Consider the following 24265-nt stretch of genomic DNA (forward strand, 5'->3'; position numbering starts at 1 on the left):
TCAGCCGAAAAATAAAAAAGTTATAGCTCTCAGAATAAAGCGATACTAAAAAATATTTTTTTCTATAAAATAGCTTTTATTGTGTATAAGCGCCAAAACATAGAAAAATGATACAAATGTGGTACCGCTGTACACGTACTGACCCGAAGAATAAAGCTACCTCATCAATTTTATCACACGCGGAACAGAATAAAAAAAAAAAAAAACAATTCCTGAATTGTTGGTTTTTGTTTATTCTGCCTCCCAAAAATCGGAATAGAAAGCGATCAAAAAATGTCACGTGCCTGAAAATGGCACCAATAACAACGTCAAGTCATCCCGCAAAAAACGAGCCGTCACATGACTGTCTGCCAAAATCTGGAAAAATTATAGCTCTCAAAATATGGCGATGCAAAAACTAGATTTTACAAAAAATGCGTCTTTTAGTGTGTGACAGCTGTCAGTCATAAAAACCCCATATGATTCTGGCATTGCTGTAATCACACCGACCCGAAGAATAAAGTCGTCTAATCACTTATACCGCACAAGGAACGGCGTCAAAAATAAACTCTTGGGTTAGGATTGGGCTAGGGTTAGGGCTGGGTTTGGGGCTAGGGTTGTGCTGGGGCTAGGGTTGGGATTTTTTTCAAAAGTAAGAAAAAAAGATGACGATATGGCGACTAGTGTTGAGAGCAAGTGCTCGCTACTTGAGTTTGCATCGGGTGCTCTGGTATGCATTGAGTATCGTGGGTATTTGAGTGACATGCTCGAGTCTCTGCCCCATATGCTTCACGGCCAAAAAACTTTACGGGGATTGCCTGCCATGCACGAGCGATCCCCGCATGTTTTTTTTTGGGTGTCTAATAACCGTGAAACATGCGGAGCAGGGACTCGAGCATGTCACTCGAGCACACGCTGTACATGGTGCATACCTGAGTACCCGATGCAAACTCAAGTAGCGAGCACTTGCGCTCAAGAATAATGACAACTTATTCAATATGATGACCTAATGTAAACAAATTCTGTGCCGTACCTCTGGGTTCAAAATGTTCACTATACACCTTAATAAAATCCTTGAGGGGTATAGTTTCCAAAATGGGGACACTTGTGGGGGAGCTCCACTGTTTAGGCACATCACGGGCTCTCCAAACGCGACATGGTGTCCGCTAACAAATTGAATGGAAAATCGGCTCAAATTGTTAGCGGACGCCATGTTGCGTTTGGAGAGCCCCTGTGTGCCCAAACATTGGAGCTCCCCCACAAGTGACCCCATTTTGGAAACTAGACCCCCCAAGGCACCTATTTAGATGCATAGTGAGCACTTGGAATCCCCAGGTGCTTCACAAATTGATTCGTAAAAATGAAAAAGTGAAAAAAAACCCACTTTTTCATTTTTATGAATCAATTTGTGAAGCACCTGGGGTTCCAAGTGCTCACTATGAATCTAGATAGGTGCCTTGGGGGGTCTAGTTTCCAAAATGGGGTCACTTGTGGGGGAGCTCCAATGTTTGGGCACGCAGGGACTCTCTAAATGCAACATGGTATCCGCTAACAAATTGAATGGAAAATCGGCTCAAATTGTTAGCGGACACCACATTGCGTTTGGAGAGCCCCTCTGTGCCCAAACTTTGGAGCTCCCCCACAAGTGACCCCATTTTGGAAACTAGACCCCCCAAGGCACCTTTCTAGATGCATAGTGAGCACTTGGAACCCCCAGGTGCTTCACAAATTGATTCGTAATAATGAAAAAGTGAAAAAAAAAACACTTTTTCATTTTTATGAATCAATTTGTGAAGCACCTGGGGTTCCAAGTGCTCACTATGAATCTAGATAGGTGCCTTGGGGGGTTTAGTTTCCAAAATGGGGTCACTTGTGAGGGAGCTCCAATGTTTGGGCACACAGGGACTCTCCAAATGCAACATGATATCCGCTAACAAATTGTCGGCTCAAATTGTTAGCGGATATCATGTTGCATTTGGAGAGTCCCTGTGTGCCCAAACATTGGAGCTCCCCCACAAGTGACCCCATTTTGGAAACTAGACCCCCCAAGGCACCTACCTAGATGCATAGTGAGCACTTGGAACCCCTAGGTGCTTCACAAATTGATTCGTAAAAATGAAAAAGTGTTTTTTTTTTCACTTTTTCATTATTACGAATCAATTTGTGAAGCACCTGGGGGTTGCAACTGCTCACTATGCATCTAGATAGGTGCCTTGGGGGGTCTAGTTTCCAAAATGGGGTCACTTGTGGGGGAGCTCCAATGTTTGGGCACACAGGGGCTCTCTAAACACAACATGGTGTCCGCTAATTATTCAAGCAAATTTTACAATCAAAAAGTCAAATGGCGCTCCTTCCCTTCCGAGCCCTACAGTGCGCCCAAACAGTGTTTTTTCCCCAAATATTGGGTATCTGCGTGCCCAGGGGAAATTGCACAACAAATTTTGCGGTCCATTTTTTCTTGTTACCCCTGTGAAATTAAAAAAAATTGGGTCTAAAGTAACATTTTTGTGAAAAAAGTTAAATGTTCATTTTTTTCTTCCACATTCAAAAAATTCCTATGAAGCACCTGAAGGGTTAATAAAGTTCTTGAATGTGGTTTTGAGCACCTTGAGGGGTGCAGTTTTTAGAATGGTGTCACTTTTGGGTATTTTCTGTCATAAAGACCTCTCAAAGTGACTTCAAATGTGATGTGGTCCCTAAAAAAATGGTTTTGTAAATTTTGTTGGAAAAATGAGAAATCGCTGGTCAACTTTTAACCCTTATAGCTCCCTAACAAAAAAAAATTTTGGTTCCAAAATTGTGCTGATGTAAAGTAGACATGTGGGAAATGTTATTTATTAACTCTTTTGTGTGACATATCGCTCTGATTTCAGGGCTTAAAAATTCAAATTTTGAAAATTGCAAAATTTTCAAAATTTTCGCCAAATTTCCGTTTTTTTCACAAATAAACGCAAGTGATATCGAAGAAATTTTTCCACAATCATGAAGTACAATATGTCACGAAAAAACAATCTCCGAATCAGGGGGATCCGTTGAAGCGTTCCAGAGTAATTACCTCATAAAGTGACAGTGGTCAGAATTGTAAAAATTGGCCCGGTCATTAACGTGCAAACCACCCGCGGGGCTTAAGGGGTTAATAATCTCTCTAGGATATGTCATCAATATTAAATTATGTGGGTCTGAGATCCAGCAGTTACTTGTTTTCAGCTGCCATGGTATCGGACGTACACAGTATTCTGGACTGGGACAGCACAGCACCATACACTATAGTGGAGGTAATTGGGTACTGTGGCTCAGATCATTCACTCTGCTGTGATCTGAGCTACAGCACCAGTAAGGCAATTCTATACAATGCATTGTTAAAGGGGTACTCCCATCTCGAATATCCTATCCCAATATGTAGTAGGTATAATAATAATATTAGTAAATACCTCCAATTAGAAACGTATAGTTTTTCTGATTCGCTATGTCGCTTTCTCATGTGCAGGCATTGCAGGACCTTAAATATCCATGGTTACGACCACTGATATAGTGACAGTTAGCTAGTTGCTAGTGTTGGTAAACATGGATACCTATGGTCCTGCAATGCCTGCACATGAGGAAAGAGACATAGCGAATCAGAAGGACTATACTATATTTCTAACTGGAGGTATTTGCTAATATTATTATTACACCTACTACATTTTGGGATAGGATCATGGAAATGGGAATACCCCTTTAACTTCTTGCATTATCCAGAGAGAGAACTTTTACAGACCATGAATGACAAGTCTGTAGATGACAACATTTCGGAGTGTGGCTGCTTTAAGACCTGTTTATACAATGCAGATCTAGTGCTCTTTTTGTCTTGCAAAATGTTGGCCTGCAACTCCAGATTGCACCTCTGCAAAGATGAACTGTGTCCTGGTTTTGGTTCTGAAAAGCCATTTAAAGGGCAGTCCACATCTGAACCATGCGGAAACAGGCCTTGCTGAGTTCACACTTGTGTCGGAGGCTCTAACGCAAAGTCCGTCGTTATAGCTGGGAAAATAAAACGCACAGCACATTGTGCTATTGTACAGTAAAATGATTGCAAGCTTAACAGACCTCATTATAGTCAATGGGGTCCACCTGGCACCTTTTATTTCAGTCATAGGATGGACTTGTTTCTTGCAGGTCTCATGCTTTTCTTATCTTATTATTGAAAAGAATTATAGAACTCTAAGCACAAGTGTGAACACTGCCTACACTCTTTACATACCAATCACCACAATTTCTTAGACAAACGCAAACATCCTTTCTATTGTGGAGGAACTAAAAAAGCTGCATTTCTGGGACTTTCTCACTGGCAATAATTCCTGCAACTTCCTCTTATAATACAGAACTGCTAGCGAACTGCTTGTCAGGACATGCTATCAATGGGAGATTTCTGTTTATTTGTCATTCTCATTTGCTTCTGTAGATGTGAAACCTAGCAATGTTCCCGTGCAAGCCCCCATCGAGATCCCCATGACTGCAGGTTCAGAAGTCTCCGCTCATTCACACCATGGTCAACTTCCTCAACCCTACCAGCTTCTCAACGTACCACCCTTAGAGTCTAACAGCCACGAGGACCCCCCAGACTATTTACTGCTAATCAACTGCCAAAGCAAGAAACCAGAGCCAACAAGGTAATGTCTCTTTCCTAAGGATCAACATTTTCAGCTATGAGATTTTGGAAATTTATGTACCTTAATGAAATTATTAGTGGACTTCTACCTTTCAGAGATCAAGAGGAGTTTGTATATTTTATGTAAAGCCTAAACAGGGCCTTGTGTAATCCCAAGTTATTTCTCATCAGTCTTAATTATTAAACGGAAATTGTCATGAGGATTTACTCCTAGAATTTATTAGGAGTGATTTATCAGCCTCCAATGATGCATGTATTAGCGCTAAATGTGTTTGAAAGCGAAGTTTTATTTTCTCTGCTTGCGATCACTGGACTAGTTCTGAACCACTGTCAATTAAAGCCAGTGCTTGGGAGGAAAAGCAGCCATCCTTCTCCACCTCCCTACTCTACCCGCACATGCTGGGAGGTCAGACACACTGCCGTGGGCGACCCTCTCCCTCAAAATGGCATTGATTGATAGTGGTCCTAAACTAGTTCAGTGATCGCAGGCAGTGAGAGCAGGACAACTAAACTTTGCTTTTAAACTCATTTACTGTTTATAGCTAATACAGGCATCATTGGAGTCTGATAAAGCGCTTCTACTACCTTCTAGGACAGGGATGGGGAACAAAATTATCAACTTGAAAATTTATCCTTCTATATTTGATCAAACCTTTAACTTGTCCATAAGGTGATGACTAGAACAGCTTCTCTTTGGTGAGGCATGTGGTATTATGTGGTAGGTGGCAACTGTTTTTTCCAGGATTGTTGGTCATTCTGCAGTGCAGTCAACTTTTGTGATTTTTTTTTTTTTTTTTTTTTTTTTTTTTTTTTTTTAAAAACTGATCACAGCAGTAAGTTGAGGAGACATGCATTAAATATGCATCTGTGCTTGCAACAAACTGGAAAATTCGCTACTATTCAGTAAGGCTATGTGCCCACGATGCAGAAATTCTCTGGATTTTTCCTGAGTGTTTCTGCATCTCCCTGGCAGAAAAAACGCATGCGGATTGTACATGCGGATTTTACATGCGTTTTTCCTGCCAGGGACATGCGGATGTGAAGCGTTCTTCACAGCATTTCCGCATGCGGGTTGTCAGGCGCTTTCCAAGCGATTTTAGCATCACTTGGAAAGTGCTTGACAACTTGGTCACACTATATAAATCCATGCAACTGGCTTGGATTTATATAATGTGCCTGAAAGAATGGTAAAAAATAAATATATAGTTTACCTTCTGATGGTCCCCGGTGTCCTTGTCTTGTCTTGCCGGCAGCTCGCGGTAGACTAAAGGACCTGCCGACGTCAGCGGTCGCGTGACCCGTCACATGACTAAATTACATCACCGCAGGTTCTTTTAGTCTACTGCGAGCTGCCGGCAAGCCAAGACAAGGACACCGGGAGCCATCAGAAGGTAAGTATAATATTTTACTTTTTTATTTTATTGTTTTTTTTACAGGTACTATGGTACCTTGGTCCGGAGGAGAGTCTCCTCTTCTCCAAATCCGGGTACCATCCGCACATTGGAACGCATGTTATCCGCATGTACAGATTCAGTGATGCGAATGACAAGCGGTCCAATGCAAGTCAATGGCGGCGAAAACGCCGCGATTCCACAAAATAATTGTGGTGCAGATTTTTCCGCAATGATAATCCACAGCTGAATTTCTGCAGCATGTGCACAGCACACGCGGATTATCATTGGGGAACATGGCAGACCTTCTACCAAGCGTTTTTTAAGCGTTTCTGCAGCGGAATTGCATAGTGGGCACACAGCCTAACATTTAAAGAACTCAAGCAGTATATACATCACATAGGAGACACTGAGACTGCCGTGTAGACATCGCATAGGAGACACTGAGACTGCCGTGTAAACATAACAACATAGGAGACACTGAGACTGCCGTGTAGACATCGCATAGGAGACCCTGAGACTGGCGTGTAGACATCGCATAGCAGACGCTGAGACTGGCGTGTAGACATCGCATAGGAGACACTGAGACTGGCGTGTAGACATCGCATAGGAGACACTGAGACTGGCGTGTAGACATCGCATAGGAGACACTGAGACTGGCGTGTAGACATCGCATAGGAGACACTGAGACTGGCGTGTAGACATCGCATAGAAGACACTGAGACTGCCGTGTAAACATAACAACATAGGTGACACTGAGACTGGCGTGTAGACATCGCATAGGAGACGCTGAGACTGGCGTGTAGACATCGCATAGGAGACACTGAGACTGGCGTGTAGACATCGCATAGGAGACACTGAGACTGGCGTGTAGACATCGCATAGGAGACACTGAGACTGGCGTGTAGACGTCGCTGGCCAGTGTCAGGTAGTAATAAAGTGTTGCGTTTGTTGTTCAGTAGTAAACGCTTTGTGTGCACACTGTAGAAGTATTAAAAGAACTGCAGCCCACAGGGAGTCTGCCCCAAGGCCAGCTCAAATGAAATCTGTCCACATGCCAGAGATTCCCCCACCTCTGTTTTATGGGGTAAATCCTAATGACAAGTTCTCTTTAAATACCAATGTCCTTGTGCAAAACCAACCTACCTTGTAGGATATGGTCCCATGGTGCTATAGCTGCTGCATATTTTCTATATCAAAATCCACAGTGGTGAAAAGTGCTGCAAATTTCTGCTCCCGCTGCTCTGGAGTGACAGGTCTCTTCCTGCGTGTGTGAATAGGGAGAGATCATTCAGTCTCGGACAGCAAGCGGTGTCTTCTCTCCGCTCACGGTCCGTGACTGTCTGGTAACTCTCTATACACGCACACAGTAAGAGACCTGTCACTCCAGGACTGCGGGCGGGTAGAAGCTTTGAAAGTAAAGTGTGTTTTTCTCTGAAACACAACAGTGTTTCACAGGTAGTCATGTCATGTTTGTGAAACCAGTACCATTATGGAGTCAATCAATGGATTTCATTGTCCTTACATTTTTCTTTATTATCGTACACTTCTAATCAGGCACGAATAAATGTGCTACCACAATATATTTGTTTAGACATTCACGTTGTCCTGTTCATTCTTATGCCACTTTGTTGGAAAAACAGACATGGGTCATCGTCTCTCGCATCAGAGGAGGATTATCTACTACTTGAAGATTTTGAGAGCAAAAAGATTTCCTGGCAGTGAGTGCGGTTCTTGTAATGCCAGGTGCACTCTGCATGCGGTTGTCATTCACTCACACCTAGAATTCTGGATTGAACGTTTTACAGATTTAATGGTCATTACTGTGATGTGTGTGGTTGTCTGAAATTTTGGTATTGAAACGCATCACCCATTATGTTCATATAGTTTAAGGGCATGCAGAGATGGAAATCTATGTTTTGATGTTTTGTGGTTATCATGCTTTACTTTTCTCACTTTTTTTTTTCAACATCACATCATTCACAATGAGTCTCAAGAGGAATTATCTCATATTTAAATATATTTACCCAGTTAAGTGACTAAAAAATAAAAATCCTGCATCTAGTAGTAGTGCAACATGTTTAAAGGGAATCTGTCAGTAGGATAAGCCCTCCTAAGCCATCTATATGGGCATGTAGGTCATATAGGGCTGAATAAAATGATACCTGGATATCTGTGATCTGATGTTTTATTCCAGAAAAATTCATATTTTTCTTAATATTTGAATGCGCTGTTAAGATCTATGGGCCGGACACTGATCTGTGTGAGAATCTGCATGCAGAGATTATTTTAAATTAAAGGGGGAGTTACCAGTGTGAGGCATGTAATGACTGACACTTTGCTCTCATACTCACACAAAGCTCTGCAATAAGATCAAAGCTAACACAGAACAGCAGACCTGAACTTGTCTCATTACAAACACATTTGCAGCTTTCTGCTGTCCTGCCCTTCCCCATCTCTATCTGCCTGTCAGATGGAAGCCAGGACAGCTCCAGCTGTTTCTCATGTTCTCCTGATCCCACTGCAGAGCTGTGTGTGATTATAACGGTCAGCCATTACATGTCTCGCACTGGTAACTCCCTGTTTCAGACACCGTAAGCTCTGGGGCAGATTCTCATGCAGATCAGTGTCCGGCCCATAGATTTTAGCAACGCTTTTACATCTTATGAAAAACGTGGATTTTCCTGGAATAAAACATCTGATCTTAGATATAAAGACACCATTTTATTCAACTTTCTGAGACCTGCGTGCCCATAGCATCTTTAGGAGGGTTGAACTTTGATAGCAAACTAAATTGGAGTGCCCAAAGTCAGGCCGCTGCTGTAAGGGCAAACAGGGTAATGGGATGTATCAGAAGAGGTATAGCTGCAAAGGATGAGAACATTGTTCTTCCACTGTACAAAGCACTGGTCAGACCACACTTGGAATACTGTGCTCAGTTATGGGCCCCAATATATAGAAAGGATATAAATGAGCTTGAAAAGGTACAAAGGAGGGCAACAAAATTAATAAGGGGAATGGAGGGACTGCAATACCCAGAGAGGTTGGCAAAACTAGGACTATTCAGCCTGGAAAAGAGAAGGTTGAGGGGGGACATAATAAATGTGTACAAATATGTTAGGGGACAGTATAGAGATCTTGCCCGGGATTTGTTCAAAAGGAGGGATATTACGGTAACAAGAGGGCATTCACTAAGACTGGAAGAGAAAAGGTTTCAGCACCAGCATAGGAAGGGGTTCTTTACGGTAAGAGCAGTGAGAATATGGAATTCACTGAGTGAGGAGACGGTAATGTCGGATTCACTAAACCAGTTCAAGCGGGGACTGGATGCATTTCTAGATACCAGGCAGATTTCAGCGTATACTTAAAAATAAAATAAAATAGTAGGTTGATACAGGGATTTATTCTGACTGCTGGTTTCAGAGTCGGGAGGGAATTTTTCCTCAGGTGAAGATTGGCTAAATCATTTGGGGTTTTTGCCCTCCTCTGGATCAACTTTAGCAATTACAGAACTAACAGGTCGAACTTGATGGACGCAAGTCTTTATTCGGCTTTACAAACTATGTTACTATGTAACTTACTGACAGGTTCCCTTTTTTTTTTTTTAGATTATTTTTTTTTGAGGGTCGTGGTGGTGGTGGTGGTGGTGGGGGGGGGGCGGGCGGTTATTGCCCATTTACACTGGTTCATTGACTATATTCAAATAGTTTGGCTCATGTTTCTACATGCTGAGAGTCAGTGATGGCGCCACACCAATTGCAAATGATTGTTCTGTCCCCAAATACAGTACATGTCGTTGTCAGCACATCCCCTCTTGTCAGTGTTTCTGATAATGATTTTTATGCATGCATATCAATGCAGTCATCCAACGAATGAATGTTTTGCTTGTTCGTTGGGTGATTGCCTGAATGTTTACATGGGCCAACTATTGACTTTGGTAAAAGGGCCTTTGGAACAATGGTTTATGTCCAGGGCTTAAGAAAAAACCTATTGTGTGCACTGACTCTTACTGGACGGCCTACACAAGAGCAGGAGTCGATCCACGGTCTGCACACATGGACCTTTTAGATGTGTTACCTCCATCACTGGTCATATTAGGTGTATGTTCTTAAGCCCCCGTCTCACATAGCGATATCGCTAGCGAGATCGCTGCTGAGTCAAGGTTTTGGGGACGCAACAGCGACCTCACCAGCGATGTCGCTGTGTGTGACACTTTGCAGCGATCAGGCCCCTGCTGTGAGGTCGCTGATCGCTGCAAAGTGTCCTGGACCATTTTTTGGTCGTTGGCCTCCCGCTGGCCAGCACACATCGCTGTGTGTGACCAGCGGGACCAACGATCAGGCTGGTATCCATGGTAAACATCGGGTTACTAGGGGCACGCGCGCACTTAGTAACCCGCTGTTTACCATGGATACCACTCTGCTGCGGTGCGCGGGAGGTTACCGTTCACCATAGCAGAGTCGTATCCATGATAAACAGCGGGTTACTAAGTGCGCGTGTGCCCCTAGTAACCCGATGTTTACCATAGTTACCAGCCTGCTTCAGCAGCAGGCTGGTAACGGGGAGCAGGACATCGTGGACGATATCGCTGCTTCCCTCATCGCTGGTGAGGCTGCCTGTTTGACAGCTCACCAGCGATGTATTAGCGATGCAGCAACGATCCCTGACAGGTCGTATCGTTGTCGGGATCGCTGCTGCATCGCTTAGTGTGACGGGGCCTTTAGAGGGAAGCAAGTGGACAGCAGGGGGCGCTACAACAAGTATATGACCGCAATCCCTGCACACACAAGCTTTTTTTATAGATTCCAGTTTAAAATACATTATTATTTTGCGTGATCAAGAGAGATTTTTTTTTTCCAGATCCTAAGTTCGGGTCTCCGTTGTTTTTGTCGGGGTTCTGGTTGAAGTTCGGGTACCCAAACCGAACTTTGGAATAACGTTTGGATCGGGTACCAGAACCCGAACTTCCACGGGTCTGCTCATCCCCCCTACTCCTGAGGATAGGTCATTATTATCAAAACTGTGGGAAGTCCCTTTAATAAGTAAACTTTCTTTGCTTTTCTTTTTTCTTGTGAGAAGTTAAAGCTACTTACAAAATGAGATTTGGTGACACAAAGGAGGGCTTCTTAGATGACAAAGAAATTGCTTTGGATAACGTTGAGTGAGTAAATGAAAATATCAAAGTATTAGTTCCTGAGTTCGCAATTCTCTACTCTGTTGTCATAAATGACTTGTCCGCAGGAATTTACTAGCTGTTGGTCGGTAAAGACTTTTCTGACTTGGGCATTTTTAGTAATCGGGGTACACAGCTCTTCTCTGGAGCCCTGCTGCCTATTTCACAACATGTACGATAATCTACAAATACACATTTGTTCAATTCATAATCGTGGCCCTTTAATTTTGGTTGTAATATTTAGAACCTGTTAGCATGCAAAGATTTATGCTTAAAAATATCTGTATCAATAAAAACAAATGCTTTACAGAGCAAAGTATACGTATCCCAGAAATTTGTTTTGGCAACCACGATGAAGATATCCATTGTTTCTCTTGCCAAAATGTAAAGATTTGACGAACAATGCTCACTAGAGGAAACATGCTTATATTAGAAGGCTACACAACTCTTTAATTACATACAAAAGATTTCTATAACCATCACTCCCTTGGTTGCTCTAACATGTGTTTTACTTAATTATCTAAAATATATTATATATTTTAACATTTTTCATACATGTTTTCTGCTGTGCTGTCTCCTTACTAAATTTTTATAAAAGAATAATATTTTCTTGATCTAGTGAAATTTCATTTTTGTGTCTGAGGTTTGGGCAAATTGCTTTTGAGCTGGATTGGAGCACAATCTGTGTTTTTAAAAAAATATATATATAAATTCCATATGTTGGCTCTATAGAAGTGTATGGATACGATATAATATAATATGTGCAGTAAAAAAAACCTAACAACTGAATGTAAGCTTCTGATCAGAGGTTAGTGTAAAAAATTCCATACACAAATATAAAATATATGCATGCTCGGTTTGGCAGAGCATCCTTGTGTATTCCGTTCGTAGAGGTGAAGAGCTGCAGCAAGCATGTCTGATGGCAGCTTATCTTCCCCAACATCAACTGTCGGGGGAAGAGATGAGACCCCCCCCCCATATACATGAAATGATTGGCTGCTTTTGCCAATATACAAGTGCTTCTCACAAAATTAGAATATCATCAAAAATGTAATTTATTTCAGTTCTTCAATACAAAAAGTGAAACTCATATTATATAGATTCATTACAAACAGAGAGATCTATTTCAAGTGTTTATTTCTGTTAATGTTGATGATTATGGCTTACAGCCAAGGAAAACACAAAAGTCATTATCTCAGTAAATTAGAATACTTTATAACAGCTTGAAAAATGTTTTTACAATCCGAATTGTTTTCCTACTGAAATGTATGTTCAGTAAATGCACTCAATACTTGGTCGGGGCTCCTTTCGCATCAATTACTGCATCAATGCGGCGTGGCATGGAGGCGATCAGCCTGTGGCACTGCTGAGGTGTTATGGAAGCCCAGGTTGCTTTGATAGCAGCCTTCAGCTCATCTGCATTGTTGGGTCTGGTGTCTCTCATCTTCCTCCTGACAATACCCCATAGATTCTCTATGGGGTTAAGGTCAGGCAAGTTTGCTGGCCAATCAAGCACAGTGAAACTGTTTGTAAACCAGGTATTGGTACTTTTGGCAGTGTGGACAGGGGCCAAGTCCTGCTGGAGAATGAAATGTCCATCTCCAAAAAGCTTGTCAGCAGAGGGAAGCATGAAGTGCTTTAAAATTTCCTGGTAGACGACTGCGCTGACTTTGGTCTTGATAAAACACAGTGGACCTACACCAGCAGATGACATGGCTCCCCAAACCATCACTGATTGTGGAAACTTCACACTAGACCTCAAGAAGCTTGGATTGTGGCTTCTCCACTCTTCCTCCAGACTCTGGGACCTTGATTTCCGAAGGAAAATGGGAACTCTGGGACCTTGTGGAGTGTGTCAATGACTGCCTTCTGGACTTCTGTCATGTCAGCAGTCTTCCCCCATGATTGTGGAGCCTACTGAAACAGACTAAGGGACCTTTTTAAATGCTTAGGAAGCCTTTGCAAGTGTTTTTTTGTTAATTTTAATTTACTGAGATACTGACTTTTGTGGTTTCATTGTCTGTAAGCCATAATCATCAACATTAACAGAAATAAACACTTGAAATAGATCACTCTGTTTGTAATGACTCTATATAATGAGTTTCACTTTTTGTATTGAAGAACTGAAATAAATTAACTTTTTGATGATATTCTAATTTTAGTGAGATACACCTGTAATTTTACACTTGTACACTCAACATGTTTTCTGCTGATTTGCTTGCAGGGAAATTGAGGAGAGCGAATTTGAGCGTGCGTTTGGTGCTATGTAGGTTCGTAATTAGGAACAAGCAGCTTTGCTCTACATTAAAGGGAACCTTTCACCAGGTTTGTCCCATTTGAGATAAGACCAGTACCTTTCAGCCCTCATATACAGCATTTTAATATGCTGTATATATGCCCCAATCTGGCCTGCAGGACAAGAAAAACGCCTTTTATTATACTCGCCTGCGGGGCGGTCGGGTCCCATGGACGTCGCTGGTCTTGGTACAGTGCCTCCCTCCTTTCGATGCCGTCCTCCTCTCTTCTGCTTCTTGTGGATGACGCGTCCCTATGTCCTCCACATAGCATTCCTCGGCATCGGTCTCCTGCACAGGTGTGCTTCTTTGTCCTGACCAGGGCAGAGTAAAGTACCGCAGTGCGCATGTGCCAGAGCTCTTTGACCTTTCCCGGCGCATGCGCACTGCAGTACTTTGCTCAGAGAAGTACACCTGCGCAGGAGAACGATGCCAGGGGGGTGGAGTGGGAGGGCACTGTTAGGGTGAAGTAGGATGTCTCATCCACACAAAGCACAGAAGAAGGACTGTATCGCAAGAAGAGAGAAGGTACCGGACCGGGACTCCACATAGAGTACAATAAAAGGTGTTTTTCTTGTCCTGCAGGCTGGATAGGGGGCTTATACACAGGATATTAGAATGCCGTATATTAGGGCTGAAAGGTGGTGGCCGGATTTCATATGGGAAAAACCTGGTGACAGGTTCCCTTTAAAAGTCAGGGAGCAAATGGAAAATGCACCCTGGACTAAAATGTTCAGTGAAGGTTAAGAAATAAAACCCATTGCAGAACATTTCTTTTTAATGGAGATAGCACATCAGAAAATGGACTCATCTGTACTAACTTGTAATGTTTCTTGCCAATTTTGGATTCAGGATATATAATAATCTCGCGTTCAGCTTGTGATATATTTGTAGATGATGAGTAATAATAATTGCATATTTATTTCATGTTCAGATCTCACCCGGATTCTGCAAAGTCTGCGCCATCTGAAACGGACTGCAACGACAACGTTGCCACTCATAAGACCTCCTCCTCCGCACACAAGCACACCTTAAATGGCTACTTCCAGCAAACTAGTGTATATGACTCTCCATCCCGTGCTGGATCCTGTTCAGAATCTAGTTTGTATAACCTCCCGAGAAGTTACTCACAAGATGTTTTACCAAAAGCCGTGTCTCCCTCTGGTACTGATGTGGATGGGGATCAGAGTGTGTTTAATATGTCAGGGGCCTCCTTATTGGAGTCCCAGCTAAGGCATATGTCTATAAGCTATGACATTCCTCCCAGCTCGGGAAGCACTTACCAGATACCCCGGACTGTGCACGAAAGCTCTTTAGGGCAGTCTACGACAAAATTAGAGACTATTGCAGATGTTCCACCGCCAAGACCACCAAAGCCTTATTACTCGTCTGAGCGCTCCCCCGCAGAACACAGCTTAACCCGCACTGCCTCAGAGACTGACAGTAACTACTGCGTCCCCACGGGAGGAATGGCCACATCACGTAGTAATACCGTTTCTAACTTAGAATTAAATAAATACCGGAAAGGTAAGGGTGCGCCTTCTCTAAAATGTTATGTAAATGAAGAAATGTATTATTTTGTCAGGAGCCATGTAAGGGTTGTGTATGTCCACATCCTAAAATATAGATATGGAATATATACATTCCTGATAGTAAATGTATAATTTCTTTGCAAATGCCGCCACTGACACAGAAGATGTGACCTGCTCTTCCCTACCCCCCTGCTTCCGATACTGTACTGCATAAGCTTCTGGGTCACGTATAATCCGCAAAGTGCACTCTTTGCTAAATTTTCCAAAATGCGTTAAATAAGCCATCTGTGGCCAGGAGGTTGAGCTGGGTAATAACACACTACCGACCTGCTAACCAGAAAGCCATGCCAGGTAGTATTCAGGCTGTGCATACAAAGGTCATCAACAAGGTGGCTTTCTGTTCTTTATATATTCCTGTAAAACACCACCAGATTGCCTAGCTTGGTGCACGTTAAGAAATGCAGCACAGCGCATAAATAGTGCCAGCTATTTCTTTCCAAAATACCCTTGATCCATCGCACCAAGCGTTGCTTGAAAACTTTTTCACAGCTTTATAAAGGCTTCATAAATATGAGTTTGGAAGGAATCGTCATTTAATGTCTCCCTTGTGGTAGGGGGCACTTTAACCAGAAAGACCCCATCTATTCAGTGGATAGTTGTCTCCTGACCTCCATTTGGCAACCAAAACAGGAGTTAAAGAAGTACACGTGTCATATCCATATACAGTCATGGCCGAAAGTGTTGGCACCCTTGACATTTCTCCCAGAAATTTATTGCAATCCTGTATTTTTCGGATTATAAAATGCACTTATCTCGGCTAACGAGACCTCAATCTGTGCATGCGCCGCCTCCGGCGGCCATTTTCCCAAAGTCCACCGCAGTGAAAAGGATGGGATGTGTGGGAACTCCTGAAATTTTCTGAAAGCCCGGGACCCACCGCCGCCTCGCACCACCAAACATCCCCTCCTCGCAGCCCATGTCTTGCAGCATCGCCCCACTCCTGCCGCCAGCTTCCTGCAGTAGCGACCCTGCCTCCTGGGACCCCACTCCACCGCATCAGCCCCCACCCGGTAAGCTACCGTAAAAGCAGACACTAAGACGCGCCACCATTTTATTTAAAAAATGTTTTTCCTCCCCAAAAATGGGGCGCGTCTTACAATCCGCAAAATACGGTACACATGTTTTGTTATACACTTCTTCCTTTTGGAACAACACAAAAAAAAAGAGAAAAGGCAAATTGGACATAACTTCACACACAACCCCCAAAATGGGCCGGACAAAATTGTTGGCATCTTTCCAAAATTTTGGGTAAACCACTTTGTTTCAAGCATGTGATTCTCATTCAAACTTACCTGTGGCAAGTAACAGGTGTGGGCAATAGAGGGACCTGGAGCAGTTTGCAGACGAGTGGTGCAAAATTCCAGTGGAGAGGTGTAAGAAGCTTGTTGATGGCTATAGGAAGCAATTCATTGCAGTTATTTATTCCAAAGGATGTGCAACCAAATCTTAAGTTGAGGGTGCCAACAATTTTGTCCGGCCCATTTTTTGGGGTTTGTGTGAAATTATGTCCAATTTCCCTTTTTCTCCCTTTTTTGTGCTGTTCCAACACACACAAAGAAAATAAACTTGTGCAATTGCAATAATTTTCTGGGAGAAACACTTTATTTTCTGTAACAATTTCAAGGGTGCCAACACTTTTGGCCATGACTGTGAGTCTGCTGTTCTGATCTAGTAAATGATTGTAAAGTGTGGATACAGTTTACAGTGCCTGTGTCAGTTAATTTCCCACTTGTGACATTAAAGTTAATTTTAATTTGTAAGTTTGTCAATTATTTAAACCAATTTTGGTCTTTCCATTTGCAGACATGAGTTCCCAAGAGTTGTATGATGTCCCCCGTCCTTTCTCCAGTGATAGAGCCACCTCACTCGAGGGTTTTCATTTCGTAAGTAACTCTATTTGTTTTTAGTTGACACATCATGTGAAAAGTTTGTCTTTTATGCATCACTTTCAAGTTTTATCCTTATACTTTCAGAAAAATAGAAGCATGCTGGCAATGGGAAGCTTCTCCACAGAGGAATTGGATGAAAACTATGTTCCTATGAACCCCAATTCTCCTCCTCGGCAGCATTCAAACAGCTGCACAGAACCCATCCAAGAAACCAACTACGTCCCCATGACTCCAGGCACCTTTGACTTCTCTGCATTTGGGATGCAAGTACCACCTCCAGCTCACATGGGGTTTAGATCCAGTCCACAAACCCCTCCAAGAAGGTCTGTGCCCACCACTGAATGTGAGCCGCCACCTGTGGATAGAAATCTGAAACCTCATAGAAAAGGTAGGTTGGGGTTACAGCACCGACTGCTGCTTTCTGCTGCCTCTAGTGAGCAATATTACCAAATGTTGCTAAAAATCTAACCTGCTTTCTTAAGAGCAACTAAAGACTGGTGATGACTGGCGTCTAAAGGTGCTCCTGGATTCTAATGCAAAAAGACTAGAAACTAACTTTTTTCATTTTTATTTTGTGTTATGCAGTTGGGTCATCAGTAGCCACTCATCCTTTTAAAGTATTGTTATATTAATGGGGTTGTCCCACAATGAAAGTACATTTTACTGAATAGATCTTGGAATAAGAAGTTCCAATGTTGGATGTGTATAGAAAAAATATTATTTTACTGAGCTAATCTTAAAAATGTGTGTGTCCTTGCTATTTACGGTGTTATTTGCTGGGTCCAAGCATGCAGAGCTGCTCCAGTTCACGATCTGCACATACCATACTTCCTGGCCAGGGCAGAAAGCATAAAGGGAACCTATATGAAAAAAACCTCTATTAATCTGCAGATATGGGGTTAATCTGCAGGTTAATAATGTTCTGAAGCCATGCGGCCTCTGACTGAGCTCCGCTGCTGAGCTGGCTGTCAGTCAGTGTCGGGGGAGTGGGGGGTGGTTATAGCCGCCACTCACTATGCACTATGGAGACTGAAGCCATACCCTTATGACTGAAAGCCCGTGGCTACCGGGAGGAATAAGGTTCATTTCCTTCCGGCATTGGGATTTCAATGCAGCGGCTGCAGTGCTTCAGAATGCTATTAACCTGCTGATTAACCCCATATCTGCAGGTTAATAGTGACTTTTTTTTTACATGACACATTCCCTTTAAGACACTTAATGATCAGAGTAAAAAGACAAGGCAGCAGGGGCTCACCGCTGCGGCTTTGAAGTAACACATTTCCCTGCCTGTTTTATCACAGGAATGAGTGTTTCTTCTGATTTCCAGCACCCTGAGCTCATCATAAATCAAATTGGTGACACGAGCACTAATTGCCGCTGAGCTTGTATTGTCACTTATTTGTTTTATGATGCGCCCAGGGGGCTGGAGACCAGCAGAAACACTTGCTTCTGTAATAAAACAGGCAGGAGAAGGTGTTACCTCAGAAAGCTGCAGCTGTGAGCCTCTACTGTGTCGTCTGTATACTCTTATAAGCGACTTGTGCTTCCTCCCCCTACGGCCAGGAGCTGTGGTGCTGTGAACTGGAGCAGTTCGGACACAGCCATTACACAGTACATAGCAGGAGCACATTTATAGGATTAGATCAGCACAAGAATATTTTTTTGGTATACGTTCAATTGTGGAACTTATTATTTCTGGCTCTGTTAATCAAACTGTACATTGCTTGTGGGGCAATTCCTGTAAATGCGTTCAGGGGATGGAAAGTTAGTCACTGCTAAACCAATGGTTATCTAGATATAGAAAGAAACCTGATGTTGCTTTCTGTCAAAAAGAATAATACATTTTTTATGTGTTGCGTTCCATTTCATACCCCCCATATTTCATTGTAATACTTCTGGTTCTTGCTCTCTGGCTTTACTAAAAGAATGTGTAATGCTGGAACGAGCGCGCAATGTAGCGAGCAGAGCAAGCCGTCCCGTGCATTCCTCTCCTCCGCCCACTGTTTCACATTCAGATGCCCCCAGGATGTTTTTAGTTCACGTTGCGACAGGATGAGAGCACTGTAACCCATCTGTATATCCTACTAACATTTTATATAGCTGCAGTTTTCTTCATAAAAGTCTAATGTCTGTCTGTGCTTAACACAAGCTGCTTCTTTTATAAAGGTAACATTACTCATATGTATATTTTATAGGCTCTAGCCTTATAAGTTCTTGGTGCCAGATTAGTGAAGCAATGTGAGCTAATGCTAATTAAGTACTCACATGCCTCCTTGCCCATTTTCTGCCTTCAGTTTCAGCCTAATGCCTTCGTATGTGTAATTTAAAGGGATGTTCCAAGATACTTTAAGCTAAATTAGTGGAAGTGGGCAGGTTTTTTAAACAAGTAATTACATATTCACCTGTTTCCTCTGTGCTATTCCAGCATAACCTCCCTCCAGATCTTCTGTTTACCTTGACTTCCAGTGCTTGGGTCCCTTATACATCATATGACCACTGCAGCCAATCGGTGGCTTTTGTAAAATACAGCACAACTGCTGTGGCCAGTGATCACCTTCAGCGTTCACATAGGATATATGGGGGTAAACTGGAGTTGAGCGGGGATGATTGGGTACATCACGCTGGAATGGTGGGGAGTAGCTAGGGGAAGCTTTATAGATATCTTGGAAAACCACTTTAACTGCGGTTCTGCGTCCCGAAAATATCATGTGAAAGGTTTTGCCTTTTTACAATGACAGGGATTGATGAAAGGTTAAAGATTAAACCGGAAAAAATCCAACCTGTGGAAGTCCCAGGTAGCAGATGTCGGGCTCCACGTATATTCTGACAATGGGCGGCTTCTTCTGTGTAATCGGTCCCATTCAATGTCTTTAGTTGAAATGTTTGAACCTTTTTGTTACTCTGCTTCAGAAGTTTTTACTTTAAATTCATTTTTTACCCCTTTTTTTTTAATCACATTCATATCTTACATTGAAGCTACTTGTGTTTATTGCATTAAATCAGGGCTTAATTTCATAAAGAGTTTTATGGAAGAAAACTGCAGTTCCAAACAATGGTCACATTTTGGGTGAATTTATTACCGTATTTGTTTTTCTAACAGTCCCAATTATTCTGACTTTCCTGAAGTTCTGTCGTACCAGTTTGTGTTGTGGTTTATTTCAGGTTATGCTTTGCTTCCCATTTCCACAACATTATTTTTGCCAGTATGTGGGTATAAAACAATGGGCTTTGTGTATAAGACCTCGCAGCAGGGCCTTATATTCTGGGGTAGTAATGGCAGGACTAGAGTTATAACGTTTAGGAGAGAAACCTAATAAGGATTGTGGGGATAAGGCCATGAGTACAGTCTGTACACTCTATAAAGGTGTAGTCCTGCCTAGTCTAATCACAAACCCCAATGTTTAACCTGCTTTGCTTCATGTTCATGTCATACAATTCCATTCCCTACAACGTAATACACTGAGGATAGATGCCGCCAAATGCTTTGTCAATTTTTCATATATTTTTAGATCAGAAGAAATTCTTTTAAGTATTTTCTTTTATTGCCTTGTTGGTCAACATACAGATTTTATAGCTGATGTCACAATGTTTGGGAGGATAGGAGTTTTAGAATCACATAGACGCTGATCCATTGGGAATGGAAATCCCAGTTTTGCGGGTTTGTTTCAATGCGGCTCTGAAAGTTTTTACATTTTTACTGTTCTTTATGCTGTAAGATGTGAAAAGGATGTTTAGAAAATCTACCTGTGTTTTGTATATCTGAATAGATTGTTCCCAAGCAAAAATAAAACATTTACTCCCCAAGAATGACAACTGATATATTTCATATTTCTTATTTTTATTGATATTTTTACTTAGTAATAAATACAATAATTGAGCAGTACCTTGTTTGGTATCTATACATGGATGTGGGGATCATGAGTAAATGAAGCAATAGTAATGATTAATACCCTCCTCGATGCCTTTGAACATTGAGTTGTTCAGCACCATTCAACTGGCCACCGGAGCTTATAAGAGCTGATCGGTGAGAGTGTTGGACCCCCAAGTACCACCCACCCACCCAGCATTAGGTCATCAATATTAGATATCCAGTCAACCCTTTTAATGTGATGTTACATTTCATCTCCTTTATGGCTCCACATATGAGCTGACACATTGCCGCATGACATTGGTACATAAATCTATAGTTTTTGGTGGTCCCAGAGTGTCAGTATGTTTATACATTTTCTGATGGAATAACTGTGCAATGTAAGGCTATGTGCACACGTTGCTGATTTGGTACAGATTTGCCATGCAGATTTGCTAGCAAGACCTGAAGCAAAACCTGATGCCAGCAAAAGTGAATGAGAAACCTGAAGTGTCATGGACGCATTGAGTATTTTTGATTTGGTGCAGAAAATAATCTGCAGCGTGTCAGTTCTCTGTGCGTTTTCACCCATTGAATGCACTGAAAAAACAAAGGCAAAAATGCAACGTTTTTGAGGCTGCGTTTTCGTGTCAAGAGATGCAGAAATTTCTGCACACAAAGTACTCAACGTGTGCACATACCCTAAATGTCTGAGATGCTCCAGGATCGTGATTTCATGGTAAATTCAAGTGTTTGCTAAAATGGGCAAGTCAGGAGAGGTGACTGGATCTCTTTGAAGCAATCCTAGACTTTGTGTGGGTCCGTTTTGGTATTTGACTGAACATTTTAATAAAAGAGCCCTATCTCTTTTCTAACTTTGTACTTAAATCGCCACATATAGAACATAATACCTTTTTTAAAGGAGATGTCCGGTCTAAATTGTTAAGTCTGCAGACACTCTGTGTGACTGGAGACTTATGAATCCCCCCCCCCCAGCGGATGCAATGTGCGCTGCGAGGAGTTGCCGGTTTCTGAGCCGGGAACGGCGGTGATGTATGTGATATGCATACTCCCGGGCAGAAGCCGTCCAGTGGGCGTGGCCTCGTTCCATACACACCAGGAGTATGTATGATTCATACATACCCTCCGTTACGGCTCAGAAACCGATGAATCCCCGCAGCGTACACTGGGGGGATTCATAAGTCTGCAGTCACACAGAGTAACTGACTGCAGATTTTTCATTTTAGACCCGACAACCCCTTTAATGTAATGTTAGCATTTCTTGCAGTATTGCTGTACATGACTCGTAAGTAGGATCTTATGTTTTTTAAAAACACATCTGTCCCCTGAATACTCTGCTCTTTGTAATTGCAGCGTATTACAGGGACAGGTCTGTTTCCCTTTGTTGAGCAGTTTGGCTAATAAGAGTTTTCATGGAGTACAGGGAGTACACAGCAGTACGTCACTAACCACCAAGAGATTGGGAATCGCTTTTCTCATGAATACACTGGACTCTGCTAATCTGCTGTATTGTATGATGGCTCTTATTAACCAAACTACACTTTTTTTTTCTCTTTCTTTTACCATATTTCAGCTTATTAGAGAGTCCCTGTAGTATGCAATTACATAGGGTTGCATATTCAAGTAACCAATCCAATTAAATCAATCTTGAAGGGGTTGTCCAACTTTGTTTTTAGTTTTTTGGACAGTTTTTAAAACTTTGTTGGACAACCCTTGTGCAGCTCTATTCATAAGTTAAATTAATAAATCCATATTATCAGACAGTGTTGTACCCTGATTGTAGTTTCTGGAAAATTGAGTAAAAGAAACATCCCTAGTGCATAAACTTAGTATGGAGTATGAAGGTCTTGGGGATGAGAGATCTCCCGCTCAGAAACTGAGCCAGAACAGAATTGATGACCCTCTGAATAATGATGGCTTTCAATTCAGTTCAACTTCTGATTATTTGTCTTTGACACGTTGTGCTACTTGTACTAAATAATTCCTGGAGCAATTAAATTGGATTGTCACATATACATTATTCATTTCCTGTGGGGTTTTTTTTAGAGAGCGAGCCCATAGAGATAACATTAAAATGATATGCAGCTCTTGTCCTTGGTCGGACTCAAGACCAGGTCCTCTGTGCCACCACTGAGCAAACTTGCTGTAAATACAATACAAGTGTGTTTTCTCGTTTTAATCCATGGCATGCTTAACCCCCTCCTGGCATATGAAGATGATGTATATCATATTTTGGGTAAGGCTGTATGAAGTGGGTTCAGGAGCTGAGCCTGCTCCCTACACGCTGGGTAGTTTTGTACAAGAGGCACCTGCAGCGGTCTAACAGAAGTTCAGCGCTAGACTTTTGGCCAACCTGCCATACGATTACCAGATGCTGCTGTTTCTGTAATGGCAGCTGAGTGCCTACTGAAGGCCTCCATACTAATATATTACAGTGTATTCAGTAACCAATCACTGGATGTTAATGTGGTTATCCACTACTTGGACAACCACTTCTTGATCTTAATATTTGGCCCCAATAACATATAAAATAAAGCTTATACTCCCCTCCCGTGCCGGTGCTGTTCCCGTGGTGTCGGCACTCATGGTCCCGGGGCTTCCGTGCAGTTGTTATGATACTTGAGCCCGGCGCCCCATCAGCGCCTGGCGTCACTGGCCCCACCTTCGTACGAATTGAACATGAGGGATTTCTGGGCTTCCTAATCAGATAGGCGGAGATTTCTTGGTGTTCCCCGCAAGCATGTGAAAACCTATTTTATAAAAACACATTTCTCTGCAAGCAGACCGCTAATATGGGCCATACAAGTAAATATAGATTTACTTTTCTGTAACCTGTATACCCATAGAAGAGGTCTCATATCTCCCAGATTCTCTTTAAGTATTTTTTGCAGAGAAGAAAAACACTGCAAAAATGCTGAAAAATTGACATTCTCCAGATATGAAACTGCTTCAAATCTACAAGTAACAAACAACACTTTCGTGAGATGTCACATGTCTCGTTCACTTTTTTGGGACAGTACAATGCTGCACTCGTCATGGAAAAATGCAGCAAAAACACGCCGTGTGCGCATACCCTAAGGCTAGATCTTGGACTAAATTTGTAAAAGTTTTCTTCTGTAAAAATGTAATGGTTACTTCATTTTCGCAAATGTATGATGAGGGAGGTTGACTATTTAACCATCCTTCCAGTCAGAGTGGAATCCTTAGAGTTTTCATGCTGTCAATTATCATAGATAGTGCTGTGAAAGGATTTGCCGATTACTTTCCACATACATCCATCTCTTTGTGAAATACATCCTTAATGCATAATTTAAATGCTTGATTGCTATTGATTTTTATAGAAATGCAAATGCACTTCACTCTAAATTCTAGCACTAAACAAAGGATCCTATGGTGATAAATGGTCCATTCTGATTTACTGTGCTGCCTCT

General features: G+C 42.2%; 1 protein-coding gene across 4 annotated transcripts in view; it reads left to right on the forward strand.

Annotated features, from left to right (window-relative positions):
- The window catches only part of GAB1 (GRB2 associated binding protein 1), a 117287-nt gene that overhangs the window by 73097 nt on the left and 19925 nt on the right, over nucleotides 1–24265 (forward strand). For all 4 annotated transcript variants that reach the window (XR_012247540.1, XM_073642264.1, XM_073642271.1 and 1 more), the window contains exons 3-6: nucleotides 4421–4628; nucleotides 14420–15012; nucleotides 16881–16960; nucleotides 17051–17354. Coding sequence is in view for 3 of the 4 variants with exons in the window: in XM_073642264.1 (XP_073498365.1) it covers nucleotides 4421–4628; nucleotides 14420–15012; nucleotides 16881–16960; nucleotides 17051–17354 (1185 nt within the window). In the remaining variant the exon portion in view is untranslated. The remainder of the gene's footprint in view (nucleotides 1–4420; nucleotides 4629–14419; nucleotides 15013–16880; nucleotides 16961–17050; nucleotides 17355–24265) is intronic.

This window comes from Phyllobates terribilis, unplaced genomic scaffold, assembly GCF_046119375.1.
Source record: "Phyllobates terribilis strain yellow unplaced genomic scaffold, ASM4611937v1 Scaffold_1__5_contigs__length_1240528914, whole genome shotgun sequence".
Taxonomy (NCBI): domain Eukaryota; kingdom Metazoa; phylum Chordata; class Amphibia; order Anura; family Dendrobatidae; genus Phyllobates; species Phyllobates terribilis.